A 27,001-nucleotide genomic window follows, 5' to 3' on the forward strand; every position below is an offset into this window, starting at 1 on the left:
AATGTTGCCAGCAGACTGAGGCTAATACATAGGCTGAATGAACATAGACAGAAGCAACAAGGAGTCTGGTGGCACCTTAAAGACTAACAGATTTATTTGGGCATAAGCTTTCGTGAGTAAAAACCTCACTTCTTCGGATAGACAGAAGCTGCAGCAAGCAGGCTGCTTCTCCGAGCCTAGAGATGAAGGTAACTGTGCTGAATGGAGCTTACCATAGCTTCCAAGGAAAGATTAAATTGTTGGTAAGGGGAAATGTGCATGTTTGGTTTTATACTTGCGCTCTGCATGCTCTGCAACTGTGGATGAAAGAATAAATAATGCTTTGTTTTGACGAAGCTATTTTTGAATCACTTTAATTGGTTCGTTGGTCTGACTTATGGAGAAAGGGGGCTTACAGAGGCCAAACTCAGTTGAGCTTGTTAAGTTAGCATGGGGGGTAGGGAGAGGGTGCATCCTAGAGATTCATTTTAAGAGTGGTAGGGCTGCATGAAGGCAGCCAAACTTGTCACTAGAAGGGTGCATTCGAGGGCGACTAAAAGGAGTCTAAAAGCACAGGTCACCTGGTAACCAAAACACATGTAATCATGAATGGGTAGTTAACCCATATTACACTGGACTATAAAAATTAAAAGCAGCATATATAAATGTTATTTAGTATCTATGCATTTAACCAAGCAAATTTTCAACAGTATAATGAACCTGTAGTTGCAAAACGTGATCTTGACCATTATCATGTCCAAGGATAAGAAATTCCATGCACAATATAATGAATAGAACAATTTACAAATGTAAAAGTATTAAAAATAGTGGTAATGAAAATGATGTGCTTTGGAGAACTTGTCAAAAAGATTAATAAAATAGATTATTACCTTAATAAGTATTAATTGATCACTAACAAAGGTCCATCAAGTCAGCTATCGACCATCCTTACTTAAACTATGGCTGATACCTGATGCTCTGTGTAAAGTGGTTCCCTCCCCACACATCAGCAAGAGAATTGTACATGTAAATCAGTGGCAAATCATCCCACCCACTGCCCTGTGATAAGCAGATTATGTGCTGCAGTCTGATGATATATTGTCTTAACATTATCTTGGGCCCTGATTGTGCCTGCTACTTACATGGGTGGAAAGCTCCTCCATATCTTCTGTGTGGCCCAAGTAACAACCAGCTACACCTATCTGCCTGGGCTTAGGGAATTACAACACTGCTCCATCCCTGCACCCCCTTTGGGAATCCATTGCATGCATCACAGTTGCAGGGTGAGCTGTGCTTTTAGTTCCTCTCGAATGCACACCTCTGACAGGTCTGGCTGTTTTCACCAGCCATCAGATGGTCCTACCACTCTTACACGGGAGCTCTGGGCTGCAGGCTGATAGCGGGGCCTGCCCGTGACTGGGAGTAGCCCAGCGGAAGGAGATATCTGCACCCCCTGAAGCAGTGAGTGCACTCTCCCTGCATTCCATGTATCTAAGAGGAATTGTTTTTTCTCAAAGTATTTTTTCCGCTATCTCCCACAAAAGCAGGGCAGATATGACCCAACCCCAAATGTGGCTTTGATAATGATAATAATGAGCCCTTAGTTTCCATAGATACATATGTGTTTAGTAGTCATTGGCTACTACAATTCAGCCACAGGGTTTGGTTAAGTTATTGTGACTGTGTTCAGAGGTTCATTATATGCGGTGTGAACTAGCATTACCCTTTGTGATCTTCCACTTAATTTAATCAAATGTTCCCTTATTTCATATTATGAATTCTAAAAAGAAAGGCCTGATCAACTCCTTCATAATTTTGAACTTTTCAACTGAAGTCATGTCTTTTCAAACTAAATGTCCCCCTAGTTGTTGCAATATCTTGCCAAACTTCTAACCATCTTCTCTAGACTTCTTCAATCTCTCTTACAATTTTTAAGTTAGAGTGACTAAATATAAACAGTACAGGGCTACCGTTGTCTAGGATCTATAAATATGTTCTGTATTTGGCTTTCCACCTGGTCTCTGCCTTCAGCTTCTCTTCCGTAGGTACAATAACTTGGGGAAATGGGCAGCACATATTCCCCTCACAACTTGTCCCTTCACCTCCTTAGGAATGCTCCTTTCAATTCTGCCTACCTATGAAGGCTTCTGCCCCTTCCCACTAAAATATACACATGTGCTGCCGCTTCTCTGTGTGATGCTTTCCTGGCCCAAACCATTCATTCCCACCACACACACACTCCTTGTTGGTGTAACCCTGGGTCCCTGCAGCAACTGCAGGGGGAGGAGGAAACAGAGATCTTGCAGCGCTGCTTTATGCTGTTCTGCAGTAGACTCCTCTCCTTCACATTGAGGTGAACTACTGAAAGTTTAGGACTGGCAAGAAGAGAAAAACAAGAGTGGGAGAATCTGCAGGCAGAGAGATTGAGAGTGCCTGTCTGAGGAGCAGGGAAAGGGAGGGAGAGTTTGGAGAGAGGAAAAAGAGTGCCTAGGTGAGTGACAGTGTGTAGCGAAAAGGAGAGGAAAGGAGAGAAGGATAAGTTGTATGAGAGAGTGAAGGGGAGTAGTAGGGAGAAAATGAACAAGTTTTAGGGAGGGGAAGTCAAAAAGAGAAGAAGAAAATGAGATCATATGTATACAAGGGGCAGTGCTTAATTTGTAATGAAAGAGGTGCCGGGGCTCAGCTTCAGCAAGCCCTGGCACAAATTAAGCACTGGTGGGTGACCAGAGAGTGACGTCTGCAGGCTGGGCAGCCATCTCAGCGCAATCAGCAGCAGGGCAGGTCATGGCCTGGTATGGAGAGTGATGGCTGCTGGCTGGGAGCCCAGAGGTGCTGTGGCTATGAACTGCCAAGCTTAGAGGTGCCAGGGCTCAGCCCCAGCACAAATTAAGCACTGACAAGGGGTAGGGCGGAGGGAGAAAGTGAGAAGTAGGAGAAGGCTGTGTGAATTGAAGAGGTGTGGTTACGTGTGGATGTGCAGGGTTGCATTAATGCATAGACATATTAGGAACATGACTAGTGCCCCGTCTCCTGGAGTCATGTGATGTCACAGTCTAAGCTTTCATTTAAAAAAAATAGTTCTTTCTTTTACTCATGATTGGCAACAGGAAATAAAAAGGACGGGGATAAAATGAGCTTTGGGAGTAAGGACAGGCATTTGCTTGGGGCCAGACCTTGCTAGCAGTTCTGCCTCATTCCTGATTTTTTAATTTTCATCTTCCTGATCACCTCCCCCAAGTTTTTTTTATTATTATTTATTTGTTTAAAATAATTCTGGTTGCACTTATCTTTTACTCCTATTTGGCTTCTACATTTCATCATAGCCTCCCTCTTGCTTGCTCCCTTTGTTAACTTAGCCTGGCTCTGTGATGATTTTTATATTTTAAATAACCTGACCAATATTGTGCACAAAGCACTCACCTTTCCTTCTTCAGAAATAAAAAATCCTGGAAACTCCCATTCAATAAAGATGTAGTGGAAGGGGGAGAAGGATTTTTGCACATTGACTGTGTTCTTGACTTTTTAGAGCTTGATCCTACAAAGATTTATTGTCAGCCATAAGGTTGCAAACAAGATTTCCAAAGGATGCATTTTTAGGTATTTATATTCCTGCTTAGCCATAGTAGTTTTTATTCCTGTTTGCTCAAAATTATATACATCTCTCTATTTTTAAAATAAATTTCAATTTGTCTATGGATACTAAGGATTTTTTTTTAAAAAAATGTCCTCTTTATCCTGGTTTGTGATAGTTTTCTTCATAGTTTAAATATCTTCATTCTAAAAGTTCATAGAATTGAGTTACAAGAGTCACTCGTGAAACTCTGAAAACAAACTATTTATGGTATTCATAAATTGCTTGTCTAATCCATGTGTCAGTAGGCAGTTAGACCAGTGTACCTTGAGGTAGTTAAAATAACCCATTATATAATTATTATTCCAGAAGATTTTACAATATAAATTTTTTATAATATGTCAAGTGTTTTAGAAATCTATCTAGCTTTGATTGCATGTATTTATTTTCTTGAAACATGCACCATTATAGAGATGCAAAAGCAGCTACTAGTTTATTTCCCATAATATCTCTTTTGAATGTATGGAACAGTTTATTTCTTGCTCCTTATTCATCACTTCATTAAGAAAAAATGGAACCATTAAAATGTATTGATTTAGGTAATGAATCCGGTATATTTTATAAATGCCAGGAAATTCTAAATTCTGTTTACTCGCACCTAAAAAAGTCACTGAAGTTAAGTGTCTGATGGTATTTTGGTGACAGCCCCCAATTCAGAAAATTTAAAGTCACTGGAAGTGTTCTAATTTATATGAGGCTGTAACTCACCACCCAGGTCTACCAGATGAATGTTTGTATTCTTTTATATGAAATGGCCGAAGTCAGCAAAGCAATATTTTCACTTGTACTTTACAGCACCAAAAATTACTTTTTTATTCCAGGAACTGTTGACAAAGTGAAGTTAAATAATTGTTGCTCTTTTGTTTTGTTTTGTTTTAACTGAAAATTGAAAGTCACTTCATCATTTTCTGGCATGTCTAGGGAACTATCATTGAGTACAGGAGACAAAACATTTATTTTTCTTCATTTTCAACTACATTTTAAGGGTACAGTCACTATTTACTTTTGTAGTATTCTTCTATTTGGCTTTCCGCTTGGTGGTTTTTCTGCAATATCTGTTTTGTACATACATTGTTATCCATATAAAACTTAGATGTCATAACTAATCTTTTTTTTATCATTTTGAGCTGTTAATTTTATGGGCCATTTCTATCAAGCAAACTGGGCACTATGGAATATTTTCTGCAATCCAATATATTTGAAATGTAATTGAGGTATTGCTGTGTGTTTGATTTTCTATAGACTTTGATAGAGTAGAGTCATTAGTCCACCTTGTGATAATCCATCTGTTTGCTTCCATTATAAATTAAATGGATGATATTAGAGTTCAGAAATAATTCAGCTAATAAAAGGACCAGATTTTCAAATGGCCTCAGCCTGCCCTCTATGGCCCATTGCAGCAAAAACTTAAGCATATGCATAACTTTAAGTAAGTGAGTAGTCCCACTGATGTGCAGGTTCAGTTCAAATCCTGAGTGGATATTTGGGAAATTTTAATTGAATTCAAATGAGTTTCCCCCTGCTTTTTGAGCTAAAATGTAACAAAATGGCTTTTAGTTGTGTGCCAACGTTTTGATTGAAAAATCAGTTGCAGATACAAAATTGTAAGAACATATTACAGAATTTAGTTAACTACTGATTGGCATTGACAAATCAGGCATAGTGATTAGATGTCTAAATTCTTTTATTGTGTCTACAGCATTATAAACACAGCATTATTCTCTGATTCTGCAAAGACTCGTGCAAGCAGAATTTCGCCATTTAAATACTATAAATAAATTGTTAATTAAAAGGAAGGAGAAAATCCGTTTGAGTTAAATAAAAACTGACCTGAATATGTACTGGAAGTTTGAATTGAACCAGATCAAATTTTTTTTGGCGATTCAAAGTCCATTTAACTACTATTTCAGTATTTTTTCTTTTCTTAGTACCTATGCACTTCTCTGTGCTTCATATGGAGTTGAAATCAGAGTGACCATCTTACCATGAGACTTCAACCCAAAGTTTGCAGATACTTGAGAGTCTGGGTATGTCATGGACAAGGATGTATTCAAACCAAATCTTTTGACACTAACCATCACAGTAACATGGAATAATAATACAGGCATCAATTCAGCAAAAACAATTAAGCACGTGCCTAAATCATTCCCTCTTCAACAAAGCACAATGAATGTTAAGCCTGTGCTTAAAATTAAAATATATGCTTAAGTGTTTTGCTAAATAGGAATGGGATTTCTTAAGTGCTAGACTGGAGCCATAATACTTTGCACTTCTATAACATCTTGCATTCAAGGATCTCAGAACAATTTACAGATACTAAAGATGCAGTCCTCACAACTTTGTGTGATCCATTTTACAGAGAGGAAACTGTGGCACATGTCATATCTTCACCGCAAAAAAAGGTGTGTTCTTACACTGGGATAGGCAAATTGAGATAACTATCTTGGTATAAAATCCTCCTGGAGATAAGGCACGGGTAGGTTTTAACCTCAGTGCAGCTTGTCAAGGCCAACACTATACCCCCACCTGGGATTTATCTTGCCTAGCTACATTGAAGTATAAACTAGTGTCTTGTCTCTACTGGGATTTTACATCAAGATAACTTCCTTGATGTAAACATGTTCCTATTTTTTTTTATTTTTTATTTTTTTGCAGGGAAGACATATCCATAAAGAGGGTAAGTGTCTTATCCAAGTTCACCCATGAACTATGTGGAGGACCAGGAATAGAACACCAGTCTTCTGATTTCCCTGTCTGAACCTTAAACAAAAACAACCTCTTTTCCTTGATCTGCTGTTTTAATATATTTAAAGCTATAGGAGATGTAGCTATAATTTTGTTGGCTCTGCCATATTTGATTTGACGTATGACCTAAGAATGTTACATTGTCTGTCTAGTCCCATTTTCCCTACCAATTATTATGAAGCTTTGAGATCCTTAGATTTGAAAGGGGGTCATTAGAACTGCAAATTATTATCATGCGCAGTACTCTGTATCTTTCGCTCTGTAATAGGATCTAATTTACTTTCCAATAATGACTGGAAAAGCCAATGTGGGTTAACGAGGTTTGCAAATTAGCAGATAAGCAAACAAATATGATTGTAAAAATTATCAAGGATCTGGCATCACAAAATGTACTTTGTTCCTTTGTTTTAGCTATTGCCCTTTATTTATTATGATAATAACATGCAAGTATAAGCAATCTGTGTTATTGTTTGTAAGAGCGTCTGAGCCGTACTGTGGTATATTTTGTTAAAGTAATGAAGTGTCTGGCATTCAGTTATTAAAGCTGTTCTGATGACTGGTGGAGCAATATTTTGGTGAGAATTATTGAGTTTACACAATAGCAAAGTGAGAATTGGAAGGTCTACTGTATTTACTGCACTGTTTCCTACAGCATTAACATTTTAATGAAGTTATAGTTGAGTAGAAGAATGTAGAGAAGCAATAGCATTATGTTGGTATATAATATTTTTTTAAATAAGTTGACTGATAGCAGAGATAATTATGTATTAAATAACACAGCTAGACAACAAAGTATAAATCATGCTCAGATAAAAATGTGACCATAGCAACGTGTTTCTGTGTTCAATCTGTGCTCTTACTGTACATTGTTTCGGTTCCGTGCTCTGGTCACATTCAAAAGTTTATCTTAAGTTTATAATACAAATGAGTCACTTCTTCTCTTCAAATCTCACCAGGGGTGAATCCTGAAGTTCCTACACATGTTAATGCATACCTTACTCAGGCTAAATTCCCACTGATTTCAAGTAAGGTTTCGTGTTGTGTGAGGGCTAAGGGTGAGATTTCAGAAGTGCCATGGAAAGTTACTTAGGTACTTTGGACATTCCATGCTGAGTACAAAAACTCAGCAAGGGTATCAAGATTGGCCATTTACAGTTTAAGATTTGTAGAGCACTATAATTAAGGCCAGACAAATATTTCAAGGCATATTAAAGGCAATAGAGTCAGCATGACGTTGTGAAATTAAGCATTCCAGCTAGTGTACTAGTACTGTGCTAGAATGTGGTTCTTCAGGGTGTATTTAGTTCAGAGATAATAAAATCTTACTTATGTCCAAATTTCAAGGTTACTTAAAATACGTAAAATAACTTTTAAAACCATTGTAAAATAATTACAATTTATTTGTAATAACTTTAAAGGAAATAAAAAATGTGTAAGATGAGCAACAAAAACCCTTGTAATTTTACTTTACCAGCACAGAAACCCCTACAATTCTCATTTGAAGAAATGTATGCATGTGTAAACCCCTGGAAGCACAAAATGTGATGTAATTCTTGTAGTGATGGGGAAACTTCAATATCTAGTGAACTACTTGGTTTCAGATAAGCCTATGGACTTATCCGCATGTCTTTTGTTTAGAAGCAGATCTCATAGAATTACTAGTGCTGCCTGGTTTTCACTGGGTCACAAATACTCTGGATACAGCCTTTTTGTAATATTTCAATATCGCTATTTCAGGTCCTGGCCAGAACCAGAAATTGCAGCAGCACATAGAGTGTTAAATAAGTTACATTTTTGGAACCACCCTAAATGGCTGGGTTGAAGCATGGGAAAAGATTTGGACAGATTTTTTATCAGAATAAATTTTCCTATCTCTAATGTCTATGGGTCCAGTCCCATCCACTTTCCGTCATAGCTGAGGCAGACCCTCAACACACCAGATATCAATGTGATAGTGCTGCACAGGGCAGACAGGATTCAGAAAGCCTGTGCAATATGGATCACACCTCTAGGGGGCTCTCTACACACCGACATGGAGTATAATTTAGGGAGCCGGGCTAAGGAAGGCAAAGGGGAGGATGGGTCAACAAGTTTCAAATCTAAGGCCACTGCCCTCCATTAACTGAGTGGTGTTCTAGGGAGAAGGAGAACTTCTGTGTAAAGGGTGTATTACGCTGCTATTAAAGCTTGAGTTCTAATTTTTCAAAGGTTTTACTCTGCAGATTATTCATATGGGCTGGGTGAATGAAAGATTCGAGGGAACTGATTCATCTCAACTCTACAAATACAAGTTCCTGGCACTAAAGGGTTCATCCTTCTACATTTTCAGCACTCCACCGGTAAGAAACCAATTTTTTTTTTGTAAGGTTTTGATTACTGATGCAATCCTTTTGGAAGCACTGGAAATGAATTCTTTCCTATTAAATAAAGCTGTAGGCTGAGATTTTCAAATGAGCCTAAGGGAGTTAGGCACCCAAAGCCTATTGAATTGCAATGTGATTTTGGCATCCCTGAGGCGCTTTTGATAATCCCAGACATAAAGTTCTGGGGAAACTGGATTGTTAATGGCACACAGAGCTTTTGCTTTCAAGGCACGGTTCAAATTCCCCTCGGGTTGGTTGTGACCAAAATTTGCCATCTTACATTGGTTCTGAGGCCTACCTGTATGTGAAATGAGCGGGCACTTACTCTAGTTTTTCTAGGAAAGGAGTCCACATCACAATTAGCACTAACTGGTGTTGATCTTTGCCAAAAGGCCATGGGTTGAATGTTCACAGGGGATGAATTATCCCTACACCTCCTAGACATGGGACATTCCCCAAAGGTTACAGCATACTGGTGGGGTAGTGTTGGATAGTGTAGTGTAGCTACTGTCAGAGTTGTACTTTTTCTGTAGATAAAATGGAGGACCTCAATCTCCACAGTATCTTTCAAGAGTACTAAAATTTCACTGAAAGAAACTGAATAAAAATATGCTAGAGAGTTCTAAAAATCTCAAAACAATCCATACAATATCACATCATAACCTTCCTATTCTTCTTTTTCTTCCACTTATACAATAGAGTGCTGTTGCTCTCAGGAAAAAAAATTGTAAAGAACAAAAAGGAACATTAAAAAACAACTGCAAATTAACTGCCTATTTATGCCTTCGCTGAAGTTAATAGTATAACTTCCATTGCTTTCAGTTGAAATAGGAGCAAATCCAAGCACTTTAAATGTAAACCATCTTACTGGAGTACCGTAAAGTGAGAGATAGAAAAGATGATTTATGAATCTTAGACAGTAGCAATCAATAACACAGTCCCTCTTGCATTATGCTACAGTTCCAAGCCAAATGGGCCTAATACATTAGTATCATCATGGGTCAAAAATGGCCAAGTACCAATCTTTTGCTTAATTTGGAGTTAACAAAAACTAGATGTGAAGGACTCAATTTAAAATTAAATCCTCAAATGCAAGTAAACCAAAAAATACCTCAGCTCAGAGACTAATATTTAAATCAATTAACCTATTGTATCTGTCTCTAGTTAAAAGATAATAAAGCAGAAAGAAAACATTAAGCCAATAAATAATACAACACACAATGACAGTCTTTTATGAATCTTAATTATATCTTTCAGATCTATTGTAGAAGGGGAATATTTGATATAGTTAAAACTATTCATCTCGGTGTACAAATTGAAGATAAACTCGTTAATTTATCAAAATCCAGCTCTCTGCTGATATCAGACAGTGAGAATAAATGTATTGTAGCATTTTCCCCGCATTATCTTGGTATATCTAATTCACTGCCATGTTTCTGGAGATCGTCTGTTGTGGTATTGCTCCTTGTGAAAAAGTAAACAAGATAACTAATGTGGCACCTTGTTTTAATGCCATGTTCATGCCCATTGATCAGATACTGTAGTAATGACTATGATATAAATGACTAAATAGGTAAATTCTAAAGCTCAATGAACAGGTTTTATATTTTTTATCCATTTCACAAATGCCATGTTACGTGAAACTGTGGCTCTACCACTCACCCATAAGGCTGTTCTCAAACTATCTTTATTTCTTTAGTCTAAATATCCATTACTTTTTTATCTTTTTATTGTTGTATAAGTAATAATAATAATAAAAATAATAAATAACAAAGTAATAAGCAATTGGAAATTGGCAGGATCCAACAAACCCAAACACTGGAGGGGTTCACAATTTCAACCTGGATCCAGATCCAAATTTCCCAGCTGGCCTCTACATGTATAATGGTCACAAAAAGGTGTAAATCTGTGGCACTCCAACTTTGAACCTTTGGCTCAACTCTAATGACATTTTTTTTAAAACTCTCTAATAAGTTATTAGCTATTATTCCTATTGTTTATGGTCTATATAAAGTGAATCCTGAGTGTAACATTAAAAAATAATTCCACAACAATTCATTGTTGTACCACAAGCAAATGTATTACTGTGATTGGTTTGCTTGAATTTTACAAGGGTAGTTATTATATTCTATTTTAATCATGTTGCTATTATGCTGCACAGCATCATGAGAACATCAGCAGGTGAAGCACTTTATAATTAAAATTATGTTACAGTGTGTATTTTGATTTAAATATACAAATTAGATGGGCTGTCAGATAAAATGGCTATCTTCAATCTTGAGGATCCTGTTCACAGCTTTATTGCCCATTTATATCAAGCATGTCCGCTACAGTTTTTACTCTTGTTCTAGTCCTTTGTGTAAATGGAGTGTAAATCATACTTGGATTTGAACATAGCTGACATCTTTTCATGAAAATAACCATATACATGCCAGTCATGGGCAGAACTCAGGAGAAATACTTCATAAAGGTTCAGGTCTAGTGATGTTTAGCAATTGAAAGGCGACTCGCTGTGGAGCTACGCTCTGCTAAAATAGTTTCTGCAAATGACAGATCATCATCTTAGCAAGTATATGTCAAAGGACATTTTGTTTATGAAAATCAGCATTTTTATGAAAGTTGAATTCTAGGTACCCTAGTTAAGCATCTACACTGTCTATCTTGATGGATTAAATGTATGAAAGCTAAGGTCTTATCTAAATTTCAGGAACTGTGTCCAGACTTGAGGGAAAAAATCCATGGGAAAGTAAAACTCTATTCCTTGATTAGTGTGGTACCTACACAGCAAAACCTTTAAATAACTAAAAGCTTTGATCAATCTACTTGTACTTGCTTTGTTTATTATTAGAACTGTCAAGCGATTAAAAAATTAATTGTGATTAATCGCATGATTAAAAAATAATCGTGTTTAATCATACTGTTAATAATAGAATACCATTGATTTAAATATTTGTGGATTTTTTCTACATTTTCAAATCTATTGATTTCAATTACAACACAGAATACAAAGTGTACAGTGCTCACTTTATATTTTTATTACAAATATTTGCACTGTAAAAAACAAAAGATATAGTATTTTTCAATTCACCTAATACTGTAGTGCAATCTCTTTATAATAAAAGCTGAACTTACAAATGTAGACTTATGTACAAAAAAGCCTGCATTCTAAAATAAAACAATGTACATCTTTAGAACTTACAAGTCCAATCAGTCCTAATTCGTGTTCAGCCAATCACTCAGAAAAAAAAGTTTGTTTACATTTGCAGAAGATAACGCTGCCTGCTTCTTGTTTACAATGTCACCTGAAAGTGAGAACAGGTGTTTGCATGGCACTGTTGTAGTTAGTGTCGCAAGAATTTACATGCCAGATGTGCTAAAGATTCATATGTCCATTGATGCTTCAACTACCATTCCAGAGGACATGCATACATGCTGATGATGGGTTCTGCCCGATAATGATCCAAAGCAGTGCAGACCAATTCATGTTCGTTTTTATCATCTGAGTCAGATGCCACCAGCACAGGGTTGATGTTTTTTTTTTTTTGGTGGTTTGAGTTCTGTAGTTTCTGCATCAGAGTATTGCTCTTTTAAGACTTCTGAAAGCATGCTCCACACCTCATCCCTTTTAGAATTTGGAAGGCACTCGAGATTCATAAATCTTGGGTTGAGTTCTGTAGCTATCTTTAGAAATTTCACATTGGTATCTTCTTTGCATTTTGTCAAATTTGCAGTGTTCTGAAAACGAACAACGTGCTAGGTCATCATCCGAGACTGCTATAACATGAAATATATGGCAGAATGTGAGTAAAACAGAGCAGGAGACATACAATTCTCTCCCAAGGAGTTCAGTCACAAATTTAATTAACACACTATAGCGCATCTGGCATGTAAATATCTTGCAATGCCAAGTCACTTTCAGGTGACTTTGTAATTAAGAAATGGGCAGAATTATCTCCAGTAAATATAAACAAATTTGTTTCTCTAGAGGTTTGCTGAACAAGAAGTCGGACTGAGTGGACTTGTAGGCTCAAAAGTTTTACATTGTTTTGTTTTTGAGTGCAGTTATGTAACAAAAAAACTACATTGGTAAGTGGCACTTTCATGATAAAGAGATTGCACTACAGTACTTGTATAAGGTGAATTGAAAAATACTATTTCTTTTCTTTTTTTACTGTGCAAATACTTGTAATCAAAAATAAATATAAAGTGAGCACTGTACAATTTGTAGTCTGTGTTGAAATATAATCATATAATTATATTCTGTGTTGAAATCAATATATTTGAAAATGTAGAAAAATATCCAAAAATATTTAATATATTTCCATTGGTATTCTATTGTGTAACAGTGCAATTAATCACAATTAATTGTTTTAATAATGATTAATTTTTTTGAGTTAATCGCATGAGTTAACTGTGATTAATTGACAGCCCTATATATTATTCATCTGGGAGTGCTACAGTGTGGCAATGGTAATGTCAACATGTGTGTCATCAGATATTGTCCCTACACGGTCAACTTAACAGTTTGCCAAAAATAGATAAGTTTAGACATAAAACTCAATATCTAAAATAAGCAGACTTGCTTACAACAATATCACCAGAGAACAAGTTATATGCAATAGACTATGAACTATGGACCTTGGAGATTCTAATTCCTACAGTATAAACAAAGGTTGAGTGATCATCATAGATTTTCCAACATGCATCTTCCATCCTTGTTCCCTAATACTGCAAGTAGTATTATTGGATTTCTCTTATGCTGGAAAAAATTTCATGAACTTGCACTTGTTTGACCCTCAGAGCCACATTTTCCAAAAGTATCTTGCATTTGTTTATGCATACTTTTCCCTTGTGTGTTTCAAGCTGCATCACCTGTTGCTGCTGGGTTCTTTCTCTTGCGCAGACATGAAATAGAATTTACCAGTACAAAGCTGAACACTTGTCCATAGATAAGACAAAATCAGTCACCTACATGTGTTTATTAAACAACATACTTAACCACTTGTAAACACAAAGTTGCCTGGGCACAAACGGAGGCAGGATTGAAACCCTTTGAATTTTATTATTAAAATCAAAATGTTTTACTCTAGGTAACATGAATTCACCTCACTTACTCTTTGTGATGCACTACCATCTTCCCAATTAGTTTTAAAACAAGATTTCTTTCTATTCTGGCACCCACCCCAGGCCCTCTTTATGCTTTGTAGAGATTTTAAAAAGAAAAAGCAAAACAGTGACTATTCAGGGTACGGGGACACTAGCACAATTCCTTCTCTCTAGCATTCAGTTTGGCCCTACAGTGAAGTATAGGCATCTCAGAACATGTGCATGAGCAGCAATAGACAAAAGTGGGCCAAAATCAGTCTGAATTCCAGATTTGCTATGCTACAGAGTGATTCATTAATTTCTGAGGCATTAAGACAGCCAAGCTGAGAGAGATTTTAGCACATCTGTATTGAAAAGACTGTAAAGGTGGAGAGTGAATGTGGGGTATAAGGTAATATAACAAAAGTGGTGGTCCACAGGAGATGCACCACAAGTTGTTACAGAAGGCAGCATGTATTTCTAGAACAAGCCAGACTCACCTTTAAAAAGAAACTTTAATATAAAATCATAGTCTTGCATACCCAATATCACACCTACTCTGTCTTCTCTAATTGCTTGCGGGTATTTTCATTATTGGAAGGTAGCCTTGGGGCCAGGCATTTTAGTCCCTGCACATCAGTAGTGTATAATCTGCTTGTCATCTTTTCTGGCATGAGTTTTGCCACATAATATTATTGATTAATAGTAGCTGCCAATGTTACTTCTCATTAAAATATTTAATAACTTTCCTTTCACTTACACAGTTTAATCCAATAGGCAGTTTATTAATGATGGATTGTTTTGGAAAGTCTAATGATACAATAGAATATTTGAAAGAAGATAAATGGAGTGGTTTTGTATTGAAAATGGAGTCTAGTGGAGCTAAAAATTATCTGAATAATATTTAACTCTCTAGCAATTTTGTATTAATCTTTACATTTATCAGATAGTAACATTACCTTTAAGCTTTCATATTAGTTTCACCGTCAAGGTTCCCTTTTTGCATAGTACAATATGATATAAATGGTAGAAAAGTGCAGCAAGCATAACCCATCTGTAACCTGTTGAAACCATTTACTGTGACTGAGAAGCTTAAGAGCACTGAGCAAACAAAACATACTTAATGTAAACAAACATACACCTCTATCTCGATATAACGCTGTCCTCAGGAGCCAAAAGAATCTTACTGTGGTATAGGTGAAACCGCGTTATATTGAACTTACTTTGATCCACCGGAGTGCGCAGCCCAGCCCCTCCCCTCCCGCCCCGGAGCACTGCTTTACCGTGTTATATCCGAATTCGTGTTATATCGGGTCGCGTTATATCAGGGTAGAGGTATATTCTGTTAGTCTATATTGAAAAAAAATTATAGATTTAAAAGCAAAAATATGTGTTACTTTAATCTGAATGATAAAAATGCAGCCAGAAAAATAAACATCCTGTTCATCATCTACAAATATTGCAACAATTGTGACCTTGTTAATCTTCCAGATTTCATACCTATGCAACATATAGGACGAAATCCTGGCCCAATTGAAGTCAGTGACAAAATACTTTAATGCAACCCAAATTTCACCTTCTATATTTAATGATAACCACTATCTCACCTGTGTAAAGAGTGTTGCTAAGGTCCAGGAATATCAAGTTGCCAGTATTATAACAGAAATAAAGTAATTTTCAGATTTTTAGTTTGTCTTTCTTTCAATGGTATCGATTCAGGAAGGAGCTGACATTTCTGCTCAACAAGGGCCTTTATCAAAGATAACAGTGGGAATTTATAGTTGTGCTGTAATGTGCTCATCTCAAAAGCTTACATGAAAGAAGCTGTTCATTGATTCCTAGTTTACAAAAGAGAGTCTAAAATATCATCAATGGGGGGAATCTTGTATTCAAAAGAGTTAAGTAAGGTAAAGTAACCAGCACATAAATTTACAATTATTAACATTGTGAGCCAAATTCTCCCCTGTCATGTCCACTGATGCAAGTCCATTGAAAACAAAAAGTATTGAAGTCTGTGGGTTTGCACTGTTGTAACACGTGGGAGAACTTGGCTTACATTATATAAACTCACATGAAAAAAAATCCCCCAAATCCCTTGCACTGTGATTTTCAGCTCTTTGTATGTTGGCATTGAAATTGACAAAATTGTTGAATTTATAGAAATTGTGCTGGAGACCTATTAATATGTTGGCAGGTTGGGTGTTCAGGTGCTAAAGAGCTAATATTTGGAGGCTGGTTTTGAATTTGGTGTGAATTAACTTGTAATTTCCTTTTTATTTTTTGCATTGTGAGGAAATTCTCTTGAGCTACCTTAACATAGGGTTTTATATTATTATTTCCTATTTTTTTAATGTAACAGGATAAAAAAAGACATGTAAATATGGGGGCTGAAAGCTCAGGTCTGGATGGAGGGGCTAGCTGGGCAGTGGTGCTGCAGAGAAGCCAAGTAATCTTCTATATATAAAACTTTGCATTCCCAATACAAACAGCTATAACCAACACCTCAACTTCCTCTGTGTGCTACTCAAAACTTTTCATGAAAAGCTATGCTAGCTTAGCAGACTAAAAAAGACTTCAGCACTGGGGGAAGCTCGAGTATCAGTTACATTTCTCTGTCATGAGTATAAGGTTTTAAACTGAGCAAGTATGACGGTTTCCCCATTTCCCCAGTTTCTCCAGCATTACTCCACAGCCAGTCTCTCCCAGGACTTTCACCCAATTTCCACCGCCTACTTTAAGTCTTGGTTAGGGACCTTCTGTCTCCCATCTACTGTCCCATTATCACTACCTATGGTGGGACAGGTTCCCACCCCAGTCAAGAAGGGGGGAGGGGGAGGAGTTCAAGAGCTCCTCTGGGCACAAACAGCCCCACTCCAGTGAATGTGTGAGGCCTGTTGCACTTGGAGAGAGGCAGCTCCTGAAAACAGAGGATCCAAGTCCCGCAGGGTTGGCACTCGGAGGGAAACAGAGCTGGAGAATAGAAGTTCTCAATCCCACAGAGCAGGGGCTGCTTACCTAGAAAGCTGCTAAAGTCTCTGCCACCTGGATCTTCTTGATCGGTAGCGGGATCTTTGCTTTGCTGTGCTTTGCTTTTCATTAGAGCCCAGAACTCTCAGCTCGGATGTACAGGGGATTAGGAACCCTGCCCCCTTTGACAGAGACTATTTACCTTTTGCCTTGTGAAGAACACTGGGGTGAGCATGGACTGTCTTGTGGGCTGCAGGATTATTCTGTTTTTCTTTTCCTTTCTTTTGGAGTGTGCTGCCTGCCTAAAATTTGTGGGTGTGGTCTTCTGGCTGCACTCCAAACCTGTGCTACAGTGACACCTACAGCCAGAGAGTGATGTCTGTGATAAGAGAGGTGCCCAACCTCACCCCAAAGGTAGAGGGTGCAATCTGTGTTGCTCCCCAGAAAAGTTTTTTTTTTTTTTTTAAACAACTCATCTAAACTGTCAAACTTGCAAAATACAGAGATAAAATATGTTTATAGTTTACAAGCTGAAATTAGATGGAGCTGTATAGAAGGGGTAGCAATGGTGAGAGTTGAGGAGGCATTAGATTGTGGGTACTCGGGCAAAAAGGGGCTTTCTAAAGACTCCAGGAAGGCCAAGACAGAATTACACTCCTGAACATCTTAAGAGTTTCACAGGAAGGTTATTTTTCTCCTGCAAACTTTAGCACTTCTGCAGGAGAGCAGACTCTCTTCTGAGGACTTCCCAAGATCTAGGAGACAAACTCTGGGAACACTTCCTTGCTTATAATTCATCTGGTGAAGCCCGAGCTAAATCACATACCTATCAGAGCTGCAGGGCCGTCCTTTTGACAAAGAATGCCTCCTTTGTCAGTTCTGCTTTAGGTGGCTTGTCCTGCAAAAATACCTTGTTCAACTCATCCTTCATCAAAAGTTACTAACACAAAATAAGTTAGATGATGTTATATTCAGAGTAAAACTTTACAACAAATGTACAGTACTCTACTCAGAGTAACCACTGTAAATTTGGATAGTAAACGCTGTTCTATTTATTTATTGATTTTGAGAGCAAGAAAGAGAGAGCGCATATAGTTGCATCCCTGTTTCAAGTGCAATTCTTAACACAATCTTAATTTTGGAGATACGTGGCATCTCCATAATTCCGTAATACTTTTTCAGTATTTTTCAGTGTTTTTCAGTATGATTAAGAAAGTAGCACTGAAGTGATTTCTGTAAGACTGTGACCATCTAACTGATCTATTTTATTCATATTTCCTTTAATTGAAAAATAAGTGCAACATTATTTTTGAAGTAATAGAAACAATTAAATACCAACAGACTGTAATTTATCTGTGTTCCTCCTTGCAAAGAGATTAAAGGGAAGAAAAAATTATGCATAATGTAATGAGTGCAGGCACAGTGATTTGAATATGAAAAGCATTATTTAATGCTAAGTATTATTAATTGTAATTATATACAAGAACCAAAGTAATATCCTGAAATTGAAGTCACACTCTATTTTAGGGCACAGGCTTTACCATGAGTGTCTTAACAGACAACTAAATCCTGTGTCTGAATCATAAAGTTAGTTATTAATTTTACTCCATCTCCCTACTAGTGCAAGACTGTTCCTCATTGTACGTTTTTTAGTATCTGGTTAGTTTTGAATTTCCCAAGGAGGGTTGTCAATTAATTGCAGTTAACTCCTGCGATTCACTCAAAAAAAATTAATCACAATTAAAAAAATTAATCTCAATTAATCACAGTTTTAATAGCACTTTTAAACAATAGAATACCAATTGAAATTTATGAAATATTTTTGGATGTTTTTCTACATTTTCAAATATATTGATTTCAATTACAACAAAGTGTACAGTGCTCACTTTATATTATTATTTTTATTATAAATATTTGCACTGTAAAAATAACAGACAAAAGAAATAGTATTTTTCAGTTCACCTCATGCAAGTACTGTAGTGCAATCTCTTTATCGTGAAAGTGCAACTTACAAATGTAGACTTTTTTTGTTACATAACTGCACTCAAAAACAAAACAATGTAAAACTTTAGTGCCTACAAGTCCACTCAGTCCTACTTCTTGTTCAGCAAATCGCTAAGAAAAACAAGTTTGTTTACATTTACAGGGAATAATGCTGCCCGCTTCTTATTTACAATGTCACCTGAAAGTGAGAACAGGCGGTTGCATGACAGTTTTGTAGCTGTCATTGCAAGGTATTTACTTGCCAGATATGCTAAACCTTCGTATGTCCTTTCATCCTTTTGCCACAGTTGCAGAGGACATGCATCCATCTGATGATGCTCGTTAAGAAAATAATGTGTTAATGAAATTTGTGACTGAACTCCTTGGGGGAGAATCGTATGTCTCCAGCTCTGTTTTACCTGCATTGTGCCATATATTTCATGTGATAGCAGTCTCGGACGATGACCCAGCACATATTGTTCATTTTAAGAACACTTTCACTGCAGATTTAATAAAACACAAAAAAGGTACCAATGTGAGATTTCTAAAGATAGCTACAGCACTCAACCCAAGGGTTAAGAATCTGAAGTGCCTTCCAAAATCTGAGAGGGACGAGATGTGGAGCATGCTTTTAGAAGTCTTAAAAGAGCAACACTCTGATGCTGAAACTACAGAATCCAAACCAAAAAAAAAAAATCAACCTTCTGTTGGTGGCATCTGACAATGAAAATGAATGTGCATTGGTCTACACTGCTTTGGATTTTTATCAAGAAAAACCCGTCATCAGCATGGACGCATGTCTTCTGGAATGGTGGTCGAAGCATGAAGGGACATATGAATCTTTAGCGTATCTGGCATGTAAATATCTTGCGAAGCCGACTACAACAGTGCCACTTTTAGGTGATATTGTAAACTAGGGTTACCATCCGTCCGGTTTTCCCCGGACATGTCCGGCTTTTTCAGTGTTAAATGGCCGTCCAGGGGGGATTTCTAATCAAGTAGAAATGTCCGGGATTTCCCCCTTCCCCTCATGCGGAGTGCGGCGCAGCTGATTGGACGCCTGGCTGATTGAAAGCCGTTCGCAGCCACTAGGACCTCTAGCAGCCAGAGTCCCTCCCCCTCCCCCGCTCCCTCCTTCCCCACAGAGCAGCGCGGCTGTGTTTGATTCCACGTGGAGCCTGCATTTCTCCCTCTGCCCGGGTGAGCGGGGGGAGCAGGGCAGGCGGCGGAGGGGGGTTGTAGAGGCTGCAGGGGCAGGGGGCGCAGAGGCTGCAGGGGCGGGGGGGTGCAGAGGCTGCAGGGCGAGTGGGAAGCAGGGGGCACAGAGGCTGCAGGGGTGGGAGGGTGCAGAGGCTGCAGGGGCAGGAGGAGCAGGGCAGGCAAGGGCATAGGGGCTGCGGGGCGAGTGGGGAGCAGGGAAGCACTTAGCAACTCCCAACCAAGATCAGAACAGGAGGGAGGAGGGGGAATGCGGGGTGCTCAGAAGAGGGGGCAGAGTTGGGGCAGGGACTTTGGGGAAGGGGTTGGAATGGGGGCGGAGAAGGGGTGGGGTTGGGCCGGGGCCGGGGATGGGGAAGGGGCAGAGTTGGGCGGGGCTGGGGGCGGGACCGGGGCCCCGTGGAGTGTCCTCTTTTTTAAATGTTTGAATATGGTAACCCTATGTAAACAAAAAGCAGTCAGCATTATCTCCTGCAAATGTAAGCAAACTTGTTTTTCTGAGTGATTGGCTGAACAAGAAGTAGAACTGAGTGGACTTGTAGGCTCTAAAGTTTTACATTGTTTTATTTTTAAATGCAGTTATTTTTGTACATAATTCTACATTTGTTAGTTCAACTTTCATGATAAAGAGATTGCACTACAATACTTGTATTAGGTAAATTGAAAAATACGATTTCTTTTGTTTTTTACAGTGCAAATATTTGTAATAAAAATAAATATAAAGTGAGCTCTGTACACTTTGTATTCTGTGTTGTAATTGAAATCAATATATTTGAAAATGTAGAAAACATCGAAAATATTTAAATGAATAGTATTCTATTATTGTTTAACAGTGCAATTAAAACTGCGATCAATTGCAATTAATTTTTTTATCACGTCACAGCCCTAAATCTTGGGGCTTTTACCACCTCTTTACCACAGGTTAGAACAGCTCACTGCAGAAATATTACTCGATGTAAAGCTATTTTTCCCTTTTAATTTAATGCTATTACATGTGGTTGAAATGCTAAGTAATTCTACCTCTCCTTTCAGCAAAATCCTACACCCACTGAAGTCAACAGAATATTATGCCATTGACTTCAGTGGGGTCAGGATTTCATCCTTTGTGTCTGTATCCTTCATACAGTTCCTGATTTTTACAGTACTTCTGCTTAGTTACCACATTAGCAAAGCTTCTGTATAACATATTACAGCCACTTATTCTTTCCTCCTAAATCTGTCCCACAAACTCTAATATTTTTTTTTCTGAATACACTCCAAATCGTCTAGATTTTTTTGGCAATGAAGGTTTCCAGAACCTGAGCCAAAGGTCACTGAGATTAATGACTCTTTCCATGTACTTCAGTGGGGTTTGGATTAGGTTTACACTATAATACACTATTGTAGCTTTAGTCCCCGTAATGTTATGTGCATAACTTTTGTTCTGTGACATGATGTTTCTTCATAACTGTTTAATCTTAAGAACCAAAGCAAAAGACATGGGCAAATGCAACTGCCATTCGGCAGCAGCTAGGTAGAAGTCTGGGGTAATAAGTGGAACTCCACCAAACACATAAATGGATTCTCCTACTTATTTTTTTCCTCTGACCACTAACAAGAACTAAGGATTTTCCTAGCTCTAATTTTTCAGGAGAAAATTCTTTTCCTTTCAATGACTTGGTACGAAATAATGAGTCAACCATTGGTTTATGGTGTAGAGAGCTGTTCTGTGAGAAGCATGAAAGTCATCTATTAAAGGCAACTATTTTAGGCCAAATCCCATAGTCTTTAGTTGCTCCTTATTCAAGCCTCAATCAAAGACAATGGGACTTCCCTATAGATGAGGACTAAGCAAGGAGCTGCAGTATTTGGCTCACTGAAAATACGTTCTGACTGTGTAATATTACCTCCTACAATCAGATTCAACAGTAAATTCTAGTCAGCTCTGTTCCTGTGTTGTTGCTGGCTTCTAACAGTAGTAAAGGGAAAACTTAAAGTTAATATTTGGTGCATGTGAAAGAAGAGACTTAAAATTGTTTTAAAATTAGAAAGTGTGATTCTAAAATAACATACATTTTATAAAGGGGCTCAGGGACAGATGTAATATCAAAAATTGCTTTTAATTAATTTTGTTAAAAACTAATTACACTAGGTTTCAAATTGACAAATAAACATTAAGTAATTTTCCTTGAGCTTTATTGCTCCTGAAGAACTGCTGCTAAAACTGCTACAGAATGATTATGTAAGCAGTGGTTTTTTTCCATACAGTGCATGGAAGTTATTTTTTATTAATATTTAAATTGTGAAAAGTGTCAAATGGAGAACCCTAGAAGATGAGTCCCTCTACCTATTGAACAGATACAGCATGGACAGGAGCAATACTAGATTCCCTTCCAATGTTCCTCAAACTGGAAATCCTCCTATGAGGGATGAGAGTGTAACTCAGTTCTCAGATCCTGTTTTGAGACAGTCAACAGTGATGCTTGTTAGTTCCAATTAAGATGGACATCTGACAATAATGTCAATTATGCCAAGAGCTGGGCCTTAAAAAATCATCACATTGGGCTAATCACGTGATTTTAAAAAAATGGATTTTTTTATTTGTTTTGTGTTTAAGAACCTTAAAGGTTCTCACTTTTGCTTTCTTCTACATGGACTAGAGGCTTGCTCTCTTTTAAAAAATGAGAGCAGTGGTTCTCATGTAATCACCTGACTCCTGGCTTAACCCCCCCCCCTCCAAATATCACTGCAAGTTGACAATTTTTTCTGTCTTAGTGTCAACAGAACACAGGGTCAAAACCAAAAGACAAAGAACTCCACCTCAGTGTATGTTACTATTACCAAGGGCTTGTCTACATGGCCTGACAGTGTGGACTATGGGGGTGTGAATTGCAGCATGCTCTGAAGTACAAACTAAAAGGCATCGAGGTCACAAACACATAGTCCTTTTTGAAACAGGACTACACTAACATGAATGTGGTATCTTTTAGCTTGTGCTAGCTGGGTTTACATGAGGCAGTTCCAATGGAACACTTTAGTATGTGCTTCAATTCACACTCCCAAATTCTTCACTGCAGGGCCATGTAATCAAGCCATAAGAAACAATCACATGACTGGATTTCCTTTCAGTTATATCTATTATAAAAACATAGTTGTTCCTTTCAGTTTCTAACATGAAAATTAAGACCCTGATTCAGTAAGTTACTTAAGTACAGACCTGTTTGTAAGAACTTAACTGGTTCCATGGATATCAATCAGATTTACTCATGGTAGAACTGTACCTTGATGAATCAGGGCCTGAGACAGTTATTTGGCTAAGCATGCTATAAAATAAACAATACTGATTTACCTAACAACAGAGATCATTAAGGGGTTTCCTTCATGCTAAAGTAAGAATATAACAAATCATTACAATTAACACATTTTAATTGTAAGAATACTGTGGATACTGCACTAATGAAAGCAGGATGCTATTAGGAGCTCTTTCCTTAATATCGGATATTAGGTTAATACACTAATTGAAACTGGTTGGCATTTGATTAAACCATCCAGCATAACAATCATTAATGAAATCTCTTTAAATGTTTTAAATCCTTGCCATAAAAGAAAAACATGTCCTTTTAATGGTGTGGTGTTTTTGTTTTTGGTATTACAGGTAAGCACACTAGACTGGGTACGAGCTGAAAAAATCTATCACCTCTGTGAGGTTCTATTTAAAGTTCACAAGGTAGGTCTTCTGAGAATTACAGACTATATCATTTAACCAAGGGAGCTTACGATTTCCTAACATTTAACAATATAAATGATAGACTCAGCTTAATTTGATTTATCAGGAACCAGCCCACAAATAGTTAGTCTATTGCTATAAAACTAGTTCTTAATCTGTAACTATTTCCTGATAAATATTAGATAATTTAGAATTTGGATCATGTCTGTAGTGAGCACATTTCTAAAATATTTTCAATCTGAAGAAATATTAGTATGAGTTCCTCCATGTAAACAATGAATAAAACCACTATCCATATTGAAGCCTGTATCTTATAATATTTTAGTGGGGGAAAAGCATTTTATGGGCCATTTTAAAAAAAGAAATATGTACCTCTAATTAAAACAGTGATGTTAACATATGGTTTAGAATGTTTTATGTATAATCTAATCTGACTGTATTTTGGGTGTAATTTGTTTAGCAATGAATTTAAAATTCAGTTCATTACTACAGATTAGTGATGCACTAGATTACAAGTAATAAACAGCCATTATAATTTAAAATGTAGTCCTATATTTACAAAGAGCAATGCTGTTCATTCCTCTATTATGTAACTTCTCTTTTTTAGTATTATTTATTTAGTTTTGCACCAGGCAAAACTGTGGGTTGTTGTGTTTTTGTAAAACAATAATTGACTTTTAAACATTTTCCCCCTTTAAAAACTTTTTTTAAATGAGGGGTTGGATGCATTAGGAATGGCTGGGTAGACAGACAGATGTTATCCTTTACTGTCCAAAGAGAGATCACTGGTGTCCAGTATGTGGCCCTCCAAGTTGATTGTGTTAAGAAGAGAATTTATATCTGATTATATGTTGAATACGTGTTCTCTGAGCCATACCCTGTGATTTTTAAATAGAAGTCTCTGAATCAGTCAATACAGAGAAGTAGACAGAGGCATCACTTCCCCTGTAGCCCCTGGAGCAGGACTGATGTGAGCTGCTTGTGCTCTGAGCAGCTGCTCAGCATTTCTCCAATCCACCATATGCTGTTGCTTCATTGTCTGTTTACCTGCTGGGGGCAAATCCCTATACGCAGGGGGAATCAGATTAGGAGCTCAACTAACTCTGCCTAGTGTAGTGCAGTGCCTAGCAAAGGATGTCTCCTCCTTCCTACACAGTCACCCAAGGAAGCCTAGGAGAGGGGAAAATTCAGATAATCTGAGATTCAACAACCATTTTATCTGTCCCAGGCCAGTTTAGAGCATCATGGAGACTGGTCTAACTTGTACCAGCAGGCTTTATCTCCAATGGCCCATGTGACAGCTGGGGCTCACCAAAGATCATTGCGTTCCTCCCACTTATACTCCCTGTCCATGATGCTCCACTCCATCACTGATGTGTTCTCTGCACTAGAGGCTGTGGGCAGGGAGGTATAGCAGCAAGCTTCACTGGTTCTGTGCCCACTGGGGACTGCCTGTGACAGACATTCACAGGGTGCAACCTGGAGCTGGGGTACCGCTGGGCCCTCTGGCATACCAATCACATTGTGAGGCTAGGATAAGCTGCAATCCTTTCCAGGTCTTGCACTATGAACCAACAATAGAGCGGATTCAGCCGCTTCCCCCCAGCTCCCCAACCTAGGACCCAGAGCTGTACCATCTTGCCCTGGTCAAAAGCCTAACCAGTGTAAATTTATTTACCAATCCGCCCCTCCCTCAGTGTGGAGAGGACAATCCACCAGCCCTGGTTCTTGAGCAGATTTCCCTTTGCAAGTCAAACAAAACACTGTTTTAAGTAAAAAATATAAAACAGATTTATTAACTACAGAAAGATAGATTTTAAGTAATTGTAAGTAATAGCGTACAGATCAAAGATGGTTACCTAAGAAATAAAACAAAATCACAATCTAAGTTCTATACAATAGACAGGATTTGAATCAAGCAGTGTCTCACTCTGATGGTACAAACAGTCCACCAATCTTCCATACACAGGCTCGAAATCCCTTCAACCTGGAACCATCTCCCCAGTCCAATCTTTGTTCCTGAGCTGTTTTCAGCTATTCAGTTATGCGGGGGTGGGGGGAAGTGAGATCAAGTGATGATGTTGCTTCCCCCTTTTTATAGCTTCTGCCAGGAGGAGGGAACTTCATTGTTCCAAGTAAAGTCCCCAGCACAGTTAGTGGAAAAGTACAGGCACAAGTTGGAATCCAGTGTCACATCAGCTGGTCACATGCCCTTGCATGCTTCGATGAATCATAGCAGGGGCCATTACCCATATTCTGGCTAGAATGTTCACGGGCATCACAGTGGGGTGTCAACTCCAAGGCCCACTGCTCTGAAGTGCTCTGCTGATGCCACCCAAACTGAGTACTCTGTGTATCGCCAAAGGCAAGGAGTGCTGGAGTCCAAGCCCACCTACCGAAGCAAATACTCTCTAACCTTGTCTGTTGATCATGGAAAGAGAAGAGCTGCTGCCACTCTTGGTAGGAGGGAGAACCCCATGCAGCTGCCCTAGCCTCTGTGGGAAGGGAGGAGGGGTTTCATATCACTATCACTCCAAGTAGTGAGCAAGGCAACAATTCGGGAGTGGGATTGGGCAGGGACCTCAGAAGCACAGCCATGTGGGGGTATGTCTAGCGCCCTGTATTGCCTTAATGCAATTCCGTCTCAAGGGTGGGTGGCTTTTGCTGCCTTTGCACCATCTAAACAGCACAAAAGTAGCAAAATAGGGCAGAGAATCTGCCCCAAAATATTGATTCTGTCTCCTTGTCCTCTTCTGAAACATGTTCAGGCTAAAATGATTGGATGCTTCTGGCTAAAATGATTGGATGCTTCTGATGTACTGTGTACAGATGTGGTCTCCTCATCTCAAAAAAGATATGCTGGCATTAGAAAAAGTTCAGAAAAGGGCAACTAAAATTATTAGGGGTTTGGAACGGGTCCCATATGAGGAGAGATTAAAGAAGCTAGGACTTTTCAGCCTGGAAAAGAGGAGACTAAGGGGGGATATGATAGAGGTATATAAAATCATGAGTGGTGTGGAGAAAGTGAATAAGGAAAAGTTATTTACTTGTTCCCATAATATAAGAACTAGGGGCCACCAAATGAAATTAACGGGCAGCAGGTGTAAAACAAATAAACAGAAGTTATTCTTCACACAGCGCACAGTCAACCTGTGGAACTCCTTGCCTGAGGAGGTTGTGAAGGCTAGGACTATAACAGGGTTTAAAAGAGAACTAGATAAATTCATGGAGGTTAAGTCCATTAATGGCAATTAGCCAGGATGGGTAAGGAATGGTGTCCCTAGCCTCTGTTTGTCAGAGGGTGGAGCTAGATAGCAGGAGAGA

The 27,001-nt window shown here is 38.1% G+C and overlaps 1 protein-coding gene across 5 annotated transcripts in view; it reads left to right on the forward strand.

Moving 5' to 3' along the window:
* SNTG2 (syntrophin gamma 2) overlaps nucleotides 1-27,001 on the forward strand; it is a 461,693-nt gene that overhangs the window by 373,753 nt on the left and 60,939 nt on the right. For all 5 annotated transcript variants that reach the window (XM_054024597.1, XM_054024598.1, XM_054024601.1 and 2 more), the window contains 2 exons: nucleotides 8,578-8,694; nucleotides 23,606-23,677. In XM_054024597.1, the coding sequence (XP_053880572.1) occupies nucleotides 8,578-8,694; nucleotides 23,606-23,677 (189 nt within the window). The remainder of the gene's footprint in view (nucleotides 1-8,577; nucleotides 8,695-23,605; nucleotides 23,678-27,001) is intronic.

This window comes from Malaclemys terrapin, chromosome 3, assembly GCF_027887155.1.
Source record: "Malaclemys terrapin pileata isolate rMalTer1 chromosome 3, rMalTer1.hap1, whole genome shotgun sequence".
Lineage (NCBI taxonomy): Eukaryota > Metazoa > Chordata > Testudines > Emydidae > Malaclemys > Malaclemys terrapin.